This window comes from Humulus lupulus, chromosome 4 (genome assembly GCF_963169125.1).
Source record: "Humulus lupulus chromosome 4, drHumLupu1.1, whole genome shotgun sequence".
Lineage (NCBI taxonomy): Eukaryota > Viridiplantae > Streptophyta > Magnoliopsida > Rosales > Cannabaceae > Humulus > Humulus lupulus.
In genome coordinates this window covers 30,657,932-30,669,302 of record NC_084796.1, presented here as the reverse complement: position 1 = coordinate 30,669,302, position 11,371 = coordinate 30,657,932, and the positions used below count along the sequence as shown (strand labels likewise).

The 11,371-nt window shown below is 32.5% G+C and overlaps 1 protein-coding gene across 4 annotated transcripts; it reads right to left on the bottom strand.

Annotated features, from left to right (window-relative positions):
* Window positions 1-4,065: 4,065 nt before the first annotated feature.
* Window positions 4,066-8,500, bottom strand: LOC133830281 (uncharacterized). Of its 4 annotated transcripts, none has more exons than XM_062260218.1 (6): window positions 8,201-8,500; window positions 7,542-7,606; window positions 7,190-7,255; window positions 6,835-6,968; window positions 5,511-5,954; window positions 4,066-4,988 (listed from the first exon to the last, which is right to left on the bottom strand). In XM_062260218.1, exons 3-6 carry the CDS (start codon window positions 7,214-7,216, stop codon window positions 4,574-4,576), a joined length of 1,020 nt encoding a protein of 339 aa, XP_062116202.1. In that variant the 5' UTR covers window positions 7,217-7,255; window positions 7,542-7,606; window positions 8,201-8,500; the 3' UTR covers window positions 4,066-4,573. The 4 variants fall into 4 exon arrangements, with proteins under 4 accessions (XP_062116202.1, XP_062116201.1, XP_062116200.1 ...); XM_062260217.1 differs by lacking the exon at window positions 7,542-7,606 and adding an exon at window positions 7,407-7,496; XM_062260216.1 differs by lacking the exon at window positions 7,542-7,606 and having other exon boundaries at window positions 8,201-8,499.
* Window positions 8,501-11,371: the final 2,871 nt, after the last annotated feature.

Below are 11,371 nucleotides of genomic sequence, written 5' to 3'. Positions count from 1 at the left end.
AAAATGAGTGGGGTGAAATTCAACATATGCATTATTATCCTTACAAAGCTGAGAAACACTAAGCAGATTTTTGGACAGTGAGGGTGAATAATATAAACGGCAAAGTTTAAGAGAAGAAGAGAGGGATGAAGGAAGATATGCAGAGCCCACATGAGAGATACTAGCCGACTTACCGTTGCCAATAGTAATTTGATCATTACTCGTGTAAGGAGCTGCTGATTCTAGTAAGTTTAGGTCGGGAGTGAAGTGGTGAGAGGCACCCGAATCCATATACCACGCCGAATCAGAGAAGGAGTTGGTGGACGGGGGAGTGGGCAGTAAGGGTGGGGCGGGTGAGGAGGGTCTTTGTTGGGTAAGGTATGCATTGAAGGGCCTGGGAGAAGTGGGTGGGAAATTGAGATTGGCGCGATGGTAGCAAGTTATGGCGGTGTGACCAAGCTTGAAGCATATTTGGCATTTGGGTGGGCGAGTTTGTGGACGGAAATTGGGTTGAATCCAGGGCATAGATGGTCGAGAGGGAGGTCGGTGTGAAGATGAGAAAGATGCGGGATGAGATGAAGTTGGTGGTGGTCGAGAGTTGGTTGAGGAAGTGGGTGATGGTGGTCTCGGTTTGGGAAAGGGAAGTTTGGCAAAGTTGGCTTGAAGGGAGCTAATGGAAGCAGCAGTTGTTTGACGTTCAAGTCGAGCCTCATAACTGAGGAGAAGAGCATGAACTTCTTCTATAGTAGGGGGAATCGGCCGAGCAAGTATGGGTGTAACAAAGGCATTGTACTCAGGGCCTAAACCATTGAGAAGGTAGGAGAGATGATCTTGAGATGAAATCGGTTCACCAACAGAGGCAAGAGTATTGCACAAGGATTTCAGCTTTTGCAAATAAGCTGAAGCAGTAAGACCATCTTTCCGTAAGGAGTGCAGAGCAGTGCGAAAATCGGAGCTGCGGGCAAAAGAGGCAGCTGTGTACGTACGTTCGAGGGAGACCCATATCTCAGTTGCCGTCGTGAAGCTAACGATTTGCCCAAGCAAGGAATCGGAGAGAGAGGCGTACAACCAGCTCATGAGCAACCTGTTACACCGATGCCATGCTTGAAAGTCGGGGTTCGGGGAGGAGTCGGGGCCGATAAACTGTGAGGGGCAGAGGACCGAACCGTCAATGTATCCTTCAAGGCCATTGGCAATAATAATGTTCCAGCATTTGCATTCTCCATACAAGATAGTTTGAATCATCAAGCTTGACTGAAATTGGTTGATTGAAATTTGGAAGAGAAGGGTGGGTAGGTGAGAAAGAAGAGTGGGGAACGGTAGGGGCGGCGGCAGGAGAAATAGTTTCAGGGTTTATGATACTAGGGTTTGGAGGGGGGTTTTGGGTATTTTCGTCCTCCATGAGTGGGGTGGAACTAGTACTGCCTTCGGATGCCATAGGGAAGGCCTGATACCATGACAGAAGGAATCAGAGAAAGTGTGTATTGTATTCCTTGAAAAGTTATGGTACACAGTACTAGCTTTATATATTACACGTGAAAGGAAATAAAGAGCCACTTGGCAATACAACAATGAAAGAGAAAATATCTACCAATAGCAAAGAAATAACAGTAAAAGGGGAATGAAATATTCTATTGTTTAACAACAAATATAATTTTTTTTTAAATTTGTAACAAATAGTGAGATAAAGAAATGTGAAATAAAAAGTGATAAAAAAATAAGGAGAGAGAAATTTTAAGGAAGAAAAATTGAGAAGAAATAAATTGATGCAAGAAAAAAAATGGGAGAAAAAATAACAAGATAGAAAAAATAATGAGAGAGAAAATAATAAGATCAAAAGTGATGAGAGAAAAAGTGAGGAGAGATAAATTAATGAGAGAGATGTGAGATAATAATAATTAAAAAAATTATGTGAGAAAAAAATTGACAAAAAAAAAAATTGAAAACAATTTTTTGTTGTTCTCAAAATTTTCTATTTTTTGTAACTTTGTTTTTAAAAACTATTTTTTTAAAAACAATGTCAAACATCCTAATTTATTTTCAAAAAACAAATTTTAGATTTTAAAAACTAAAAACAATTTTTTAACTAAGAAGTCAAACACCTTCTTAACAAGTAAAATATGCATAATTACATACAACCAAACAAAATGCTATCTTTTTGTTATTTTGATGAAATTACTTTCATCCATATCCTTTCACATATCCACATAGGATGGATTATATAAAGCTATATAAGATTTAAAAACAGTTTATATCAAATCACCTTATTACAAAAGAGTATCTAAGATTATAGAAAATTCCTCATTAGGTCTAAAATTATACAAAATCCATCCATTTTTTGAAAATAGAATTAATATCAAATTAAATAATGATTTAACCCTCCCATCTAATGATTGTATAGATATTCCACACACCAACTTTATCAATGTGAACCAACTAATCTTTTAATCCAATTTTAAGTAATTCTATACTTTTTTTATCTATTTTTTTAAAATAAAACATATATCCAACTTGACATTTTAAAAAATAAATAAATCTTCATTAATTAAAAATGATCAACTGCTACAAAAGAGTTTAAAAACTGAAGGCATGACTCCACCCAAATAGACTCCACAACTAGTAACATAAATAGCAAGTGTAGAAGTCACCTTATTCGCAGTACGTGAAACAGACCGGCAAGTATCACCACCTACAACACCCAATAAACTAAAAACATCATACACAACATGACCCAAATAATGCAACATTCTCCCTTTAAATTTTGTTAAACTAGATTGTATCTAAAATTAGAAACTTATTTGTGTCACAAAATAGTCAAATAAACTTTTGAAACAACCTAAGTCATGTAAGAGAAATTTTATCCATAATATCTCGAAAAGAATGATCTCGTTTAGTAAAAAAATTACTTTTTGAATAGAAAAGCAACATTATTTTTATTATCTTGTTTTTTTAATATTTGAAAATAAAAATATATTTGAGTTAGGTCTAAACTAGGTCTAAACAAAGTCCAATATAAAAATATTTAAATTGCAAATTTCAAATAAAAATAAAAATAAAAATTTGTAATTTAAACACAAAATTAATTTAGTTTATTAATTTTTCAGCTTAAAATAGTTGGAAAAATACATTCAAACTATTTTATAACACACCTATAACCTATAAATAACAATATTATTTACTTATTATTAATTGCTTCAAGAACTCCTTCCTCCAATGTTATAAACTTTAACAAAAAATGATGTAAATCTATTGAGAGTGAGTTTCAGTAAATTTATCTGTGATTTAGAATTTGAGTTATGATTTGAGAAAAGAGAGTAAAAAGAATTGTATATTTCTAATTTCTTAGTATTTTTATGTTTTTGGTGTAAGGTATATTTTTTGGGGATAGGTACGTCATTTTAAATATGATGGCTATAATTTTGTGAAAAAAATAAAAAAGATATAATTAGTATCATTGCATATATGAAGGATATTTTGTAGAGTTTCCTCAAAGGTTATATCCTACACCACAATACAAAACTTAGTGGCACAATATACTTGGAAGTAGGGATGGAAACGAGGTGAGTAATTGATAGAGAAGCTCCCTCCGCTCCGATCCCCATTCCCATTAACTATTTTAATCTCTCTATCTTTCTCATCCTCACGTATTTACCATCGTAAACAGAGTGGAGAATATCCTTTGGAGTAGAGAATCTCTATGGGTACTCATTTATTTTTTTTAAATAATAATAAAAAAATAAATTACATAAAATTAATATATATTAATAGTTAAAAATATTAAATATTGTCTATAATAAAATTAAAATCTTTAAAACATGTAAAATAAATAAAACATATTATAAAATAAATAAAAAATTAAACTAGGCCCCATTGATAATGTTACCCTGTTTAACATTCAAGGTTGGTATTACTGGTTTAGGTGGGAAATCCAAAATTTCATTCCCTCCTTGGAAGGAATTGAGATCAAAGACTTAGCCGAATTAGTAACGACAAACGTGTACAACATTCCCATTAATTACAAAAGAATATACAACCTCAGAGACAGTTACGAATTAACAACAATATATCATTTATTCAACATTTAGATTTTAATAAGCGAATGGTATTATTAATTTCATCGTGCTAAAACTCAATAATTTGATCACATAACACGAAATGACAAATTATCCCAATCAATCACCTTATGGAAAGGGAGAGAAAGGGAGAGGGAGGAGAAAGAGAGAAAGAGAGAAAGAATAATGAAGTTGAAACATGAAAACAAACACCCTCTTGCTGCTGACTCTAAGAGTTCCAATCATTCTATCTCTCTCAATAATAGATTAGAAACTACTAAATACAACAAAAATAAATTGATGATCAGCCTCATCCAAAAATCAAATTACCTGCCTTATAAAAATTACAGAAATCAGACAACTCTGCATTATCATGTTCCTGCTCTAGCTCAAAGCTCAAACATACAGAGAACCCCATTCATTCCAAAAACGGGTTTTGCCTAGCTTACCTATATCAACTTCCTCAAAAAGTCACCATCAGAACCGACTCAATTTTTTGGTCCCTCTCTGACTGAAGACCTCTTAAAATACACTCTCCCAATCTAAATGAGGTTAGCCCTCTTTAGGAACCTAATTGTTCTGCAATAATATGGCCATATTGACTCCACAAAATCAAGGTACTTCTCTACTAACCACGCTCCCCATTCCTTCATCTTTTGTTTAGATGCCTCCTTGTAGTTCATGTTTTTAATGCCCAACACGGGTTGCCAGAAGCGAGCATGAACTTCCTCCTTAAGCTTTCCTTGCACAATATAGCCGTAGGCAAACATGCAGTACGCGGGCCAGTTCTTAATGACTTTAACAGCCTGCTTGAATGTGAATACATAGAGACCAAACAACCATCCAAGCATCTTTACGTAAAGGGCAACAATAACGGGCCCAACTATCCACAAGGGAGTCAAATCTTTTGAAACTTCAGCCCCATATTTCAGATTTATGGCCAGGTACATAGGGATGCTGCAGATTAAGCAGATAAATTATCAACATAATATTAAATGAAAGCACAAAAAAAAAATCAAACATAAGCTTGTAGAATTATGTCAGATGAGTAGAATACAAATATAGACTTCTCCAGGTATATGCACAAGGCAACATACAGGCAGTGCAATACATGATGCAATATACAAAGAGTAGAAAATTTAAAAACTGAAATCCTTCTTTTGTTACAAATACTAAATCTTAGACTCGGATGTGTTGAGCAAAAGAAGCCCTGACAGCAGTTGGTGATCTACCCATACTTAACTGTCTCACGGCCTGGAAACTTGTATTTACATTTTCCTTTCAGTGACATACTACTTGTTGTTACAGTCAAACTTAGTTCTGGGAGTGGAACACTAATGATCAGAAGATAAAACATAATTTAAAAACAGTTTACCTAACTGGTGAAGAGGGGTTGGGGGAAATGTTCATATTTAAGATAATCTATATATATATATATATATAGAGAGAGAGAGAGAGAAACAAAACAACTTTACTTACAATACCATCAACGGTATCTTTATTGTTGCATCCAGTCTTAAAAAGTGACACCAAACCATCTTTAAAAGAGAAGTTGTTTCCTTCTTCTCAGTCTCAAGTTCAGTTTCAGATATATTGGTAGGAGCTGGTTCCTCTCCTTCTATAATGTCATCCACTACATGATCTGAGGATTGCGTTCGCAGGTTTGTCAACCATTTCTTGAATAAACGATGAATAGCAGGTGATGACACACTCTCATTTGCCTCGCAGGCATAAGAGACCGAAACATCATTTGCCTTTGAAGATTCAGATATGGCATCCTCGCTTTCTTTTAATTTGACCGAGTTCTTGCCACTTTTTGATCCACTAGCTCTTCCTCCAGGTTCATCATTTCGAGCATTACCTTTAAAGGCTAAAATTTGCAAAGCTTTAGGTTTTGGTCTGCTTACACATGAAGGCCCTACACTGTGGAATGAACTTTCTGAATTTGTCTGATCAAAGATAAATAAGAAATATTGTGTTTGTGTGCATCAGTGTTGCATGCATGCAGAAAGCAGTTAAAGAACAATAAAGTTGCAGTAACTATATTTGAGCCAGTAAAAAAACCGAAGCAGAACTCTATAGCAAGAATATACAAGTCTCTAACTTAAATCTTTTTTTTCGTGAACAATTTAAATTTCTTGCCTTATTAAAAGGAAGGTTATGAAAATATATGTATATATGCAATGTATAGCAGGAAAAAAAAGAGAGTAAAAAACTAGTGATAATTTATGAAAATTACATCAAAGGCCGAGTAATCCACCACAACTAAGTTACATCTCAATCTCCCAAAAGGTCAGCAAACATCCAATTTTGAATTTTTCACATTTTGGTTAAGTGTGAAATCTGCGAATAATTAAAACTACATGCAACAATTTTTACACAAACACGGGAGAGTGCAAAAGTGCATGCTCAACTTATCCAGAGTAGCTATAAATTTTCCATACCATCTTTCATATGTTAATGTTTAGAATATTAATGTCATTCTTGACTACCCCAATTTCTTTAAAGTCACAACTTAGTTTTTGGACTTATTAGTCCATATCATTTAACGTCTACCAAAGTAATTCTAGTAACTCACAACTTTCTTTTTTCTTTTTTAAACAAAACATTGGTAACTCACAACTATCATTTAGTTGTTTAAAAATTAAAATTGCTTTCATGTATTGCAAATAGACAACCACTTAATCCAAACACATATTTTAACATTTACGTCTTATAGAGACAAAAAGGGAAAGAGCATATCATGTATCATCAACCTAAAGAAAGGAAAAAAAAATAGAAAAACCTTAAGGAGAATATCAACCTCGAAGAAATATTCCGCTTTAGTAAGAAAGAAGCATCTGTTCTCCCAGACATGTGAAGTGTAGTTACATGTCTTTTCAATTTAATCCCCCTTATCCAAAGTAACGACCTTGAGGGACATGTCACATAAGAACCCTGGAACAAAGTAAATGAAAACTTATTAAAATGATGATAATGTTCAAACAAAATATTCTATAGTGTTTAAATACCAATGTACACTTACCAACATCTATGAGGAAACTAATTGTATAAAGTGTGTGTGTGTATGTGTGTGTGTGAGAGAGAGAGAGAGCATGTCCCTATAAACCTAATATTTCATACACTAAGCCTATATGCAAACGACACTGATAAATTACCTGCATTTGATGGGTGACCAACGCCATTATCTCTACCTTACCCACCGATCATCAACACAAAAGAACCTAGATAAACAAAATTCATTCATAAATAGATGCAAGTGTAACTTGATGCAGCAAAATGATTACCAGTTTTAGACCCTTAAAAGGAGTTAAGAAAATATTCAAAATCAAAGAAATATTGCTCAATATTATAATGAATGAAAACTAAACGTACAGGGCCTTTGAAGAATAAAGATCCTGCTGCATATATCAAAAGACTCCTAAGTAGGCTTGTAGTGAAAAGAGAAAACAGATTGTACTCCATCTAAATAATAGGAGGGTAACACAAATTTCAAATACAATACATTACCTAGAAATTATTACTTGAACAAAAAGAAAACAGCAGCCTCATTATACCACCAGAAGCTTTCAAAGCTAGAAAAAGTAAAACAATGCTAGTCAATGAAAGGAAGAAAAAAAAATCCCTTTCAGACTGAGGTTTCAATATCATAATAGGCAATGGAGCAGTCTAAAGTAAACCAGAAAGATAGCAAAGCTGACAACGATGAAAAGTCAACTTTTAATCAATAGAGCCAAAAAAAACTCCCAAGTTGAATTGTAAGATAAACATGAACCATACCAAAAACCCAACAAGGAGCTCTAACACGGCATCACCTATGCTTGAATATATATACACACGCAGACACAAATAAACTTTGAAAAAGTAACCCCAATGTGCCACGAATAACCAACATTATTGTTTCAACCACCTGAAATACTAACAAAAAATCTTAAAATTCCATCATTTTTTCATAGCCACCAAACATAAGTTTCCCCAAAACAAAAAATTCAAGCAAAAAAAGGCTAAATTTTCCATATTTAACTAAACAAAGAAAACCCAAAACTCCCACCATCTCTTCTTCTTCCTCTATGTTACAAGAAAAAAGAAATTCTTGATAGAAAAAACTCGAATAAAAACAGAAAACCCAGAAAGAAAATAAACAAAATAGAAACTGAATTGAGACTAACCCTTGTATTTGAAGTCATGAGCTTGCTTGGTTTGCCTAATTAGAATATATGTAAGGGAATATGAATCAGGATAAGGAGAATGACCTATCTTATCCAAATTGATATTTCAACAAAAGATGGTGAAACTCTTGTTGGTTAATCTTTGGAGTGTATATATAGGAACCCTTCTCTCTCTCTCTCTTTCTTTTCTATTTAAAAAATAAATATAAGAAAGATTTAAGGGTGGATGGTAATGAGTAGAAGAAGTACATACAGGTAGAGAGAGAGAGAAGAGAAGCAGAGAGGCTAAGGTAAAAGGCGTGAAGATTCATTCAGGCAATTTGGAGAAGAAAAAGGCACGCAATATGGGCTTTGGTTTCTGGCCCATTGGGTAAGAAGTGAGAAGTGGGATGGGTAAACTGGGCTTTACATAGCGAGTGGCCCATTTTTTAGAATCACCTAATAAGTGATAGAATTTCCCCGAATCATGACCACTATATGATCGTGTCTCCTGAATAATTTTTTATGTTAAAAATTCCTGTAAAACTATACATATTATTGACTTTTGTTAGATTTAGTCTAAGGTGGCTAACAGATTGATGAAGTGATATTTTTATGTTAATGTGACAGTGTCATATGTAGAATAATTAGTATTTTTGCCTCCTCCCAAACTTTGACCACTACCAAATTGTATCATTTGTAACAAGAAAAATCTAATTTTTTTATTCTTAAAAATATTAATCAAATCTTTAAAAAAAATAAATATCTAATTAATAACAAATAACTATTTTTTACATTTTCTTTTTTTTTATTTTACAATATAAAATAAATCTATTTAGAATGAAAATTTAAAATAAATACTAAAACAAAGAAAAAACTTTAAAAAAAAAAAGAGGAGGACGAAGGCTTAAACAAATAAAAAAATTTAATTTAAAAGGAGGAGGATGAAAGGAAAAAACATTGTCTTTTTATTTTAAGATATATTTATTTTATATTGTAAAAGAAAAGAAAAAGTAAAAAAACTTATTTGTTATTAATTAGATTTTTAATTTTTGAATATTTAAAAAATTTAGTATTTTTTATTTTAAATATTTTATAATTTTTAAGGATTTAATTATTATTTTTTAATAAAAAATAGATTTTCTTAAAAAAATTAAATTAGTGTTAATTAAAATTGCACAATTTGGTACTGGTTAAAGTTTGATAGACAAAATTACTAATTATTCTACACATGACATATCCACATCAACATAAAAATGTCACATCATCAATTTGTTAGCCACCTAGGACGAAACCTAACAAAAGTCTTATATTTCAATAACGTGTATAGTTCGGGAGAAATTTTTAACATCGTGAATCATTAGGAGATCATGATCATATAGTGGTCATAGTTAATGGGAAAAAATACTATTTATTCTAGTATTTTTGTCCAAAACTATTATCACTACTAAATTGTGTCCTCCAAATATTTTTAGTTGTTAAAAATTCTCTTAAAATTATTACTGCTACCAAATCGTGTCCCTAGAGTTGACGTGGCATGTTAAGGAATTGACATATAACTTTTACACACCCTTTGAAGTATTGTAATTATAGAATTGTACCCCTTGAATTATTATCGTATTGTAAGGTGCCCCTGAACTATTACTAGTATCAAATTGTGTCCTTCGAATTTTGGACAGAATTTAATAGTTCATGAGAAATTTTTAACAGCAAAAAAAATTCAAAGGCACTATTAAGTTGTGCTAATAATTCAGGACAAAAATTTTATTTATTCTACCAATAATTCACTTAATTTTTAATTATCCTAAAATATTAAAAAAAATAACTAATTAAGATAATCATCGTAGAAGTTACTTGATTTACTTTAAAAAATAACATCAAATACTGTATATTTCTATTTGGTTTATATGCTTCTGGCAATATTATGACCCAAAATACCCCTAAAAAAATAATGAAGCCATCTTTTTTTTGTCGCACGCCAATTTGGTTGAAGGTTTTGAGAGAGAGAACTGCAACAAACTGATTCTTTGATTAATTTCTTTTAAGAAAGAAAAAACATTAAAATGTTAAATAATATTCAGAGATTGTTCTAATGACCAATTAGTTTCTGTAAGGTGCATGTACTCTTATATTACACACACCTATATGATAATAAGACATTTTAACTTAATGGAACCATCTTATAAAAAAAAAAAAAAAAAACTTACCACATAAAGATTAGAAAAAAGGGCAAAGAATGATATGCTGTAATCAAACTCAATATATGATCTATTAATCAAGTTCTTGTCACGACAAGAGTATTCTCCTTCAAACGTATTTGAGTCTTCAAAATAATATTAATGCTCATAATTTATTTTTCTTTTTTCATTGCATAATGTGGTAGGTAAGGAAATTCTTAAAGTTATGAACAATTCCAACTTATGTAATAGTTTTAAATTACTACTAGTAGTATCGCTTTGTAACCAATTAAGAGTCTCTTGTATAGCACGATTCGCAATGAAAAATCACTTATTTTCTTGGTCTCGGCTGTGTTAATACAAAGTTTGGAATGTGGAATAAGATTTAGATCTTTTGAGTATTTCATTGAACCACCTTTTTTTTTTTGGTGTAAACAAACCTGGTAAATCTTAATGTTCACTGATTCTTTGCTTAGCCGTATTTTCAATGGCTATTAAACATTCCAAGGATCTTCTTTTGGTGAGCATCTTTCAATGGCAATGGTCTGCCTACTGCCTATGCTCTTCAACTACCACGACATCGACAACATGTGCAGCCAGACTCACCTTTGCATTCCATCTTCTTGTGTAAAACTCCGAAACCAATGTGAAAGGCTACTGATTTGAAGCTTAACTTGGTAGGGTTCATGGTCTGGTGTTTACAAGATGCTTCCTTGTTCAGCTGAAAATTGGCAAGGGTTCCTATTAAGTATATACTTTGTGGTGACTTCCTGTTCCTTTATGGCATGATAAGAATATAGCTAAGCTATTCATGGTAAGTTTTGTTAGGATGCTGGAAAAACTGTCTGGTCTGGATCTTTATTTTTTGTACCTGCTTCTTTCATGTGATGAACCCCTTTATGACATCATATGAAAAAAAAAATCAACTGTTACTTTTCCTGTGTATAATCGATTAAAGGGTGTTGAACAGTAAGGTAAATAAAGTAAAGAGAATGGGAAATCTAACTCCTAGTAC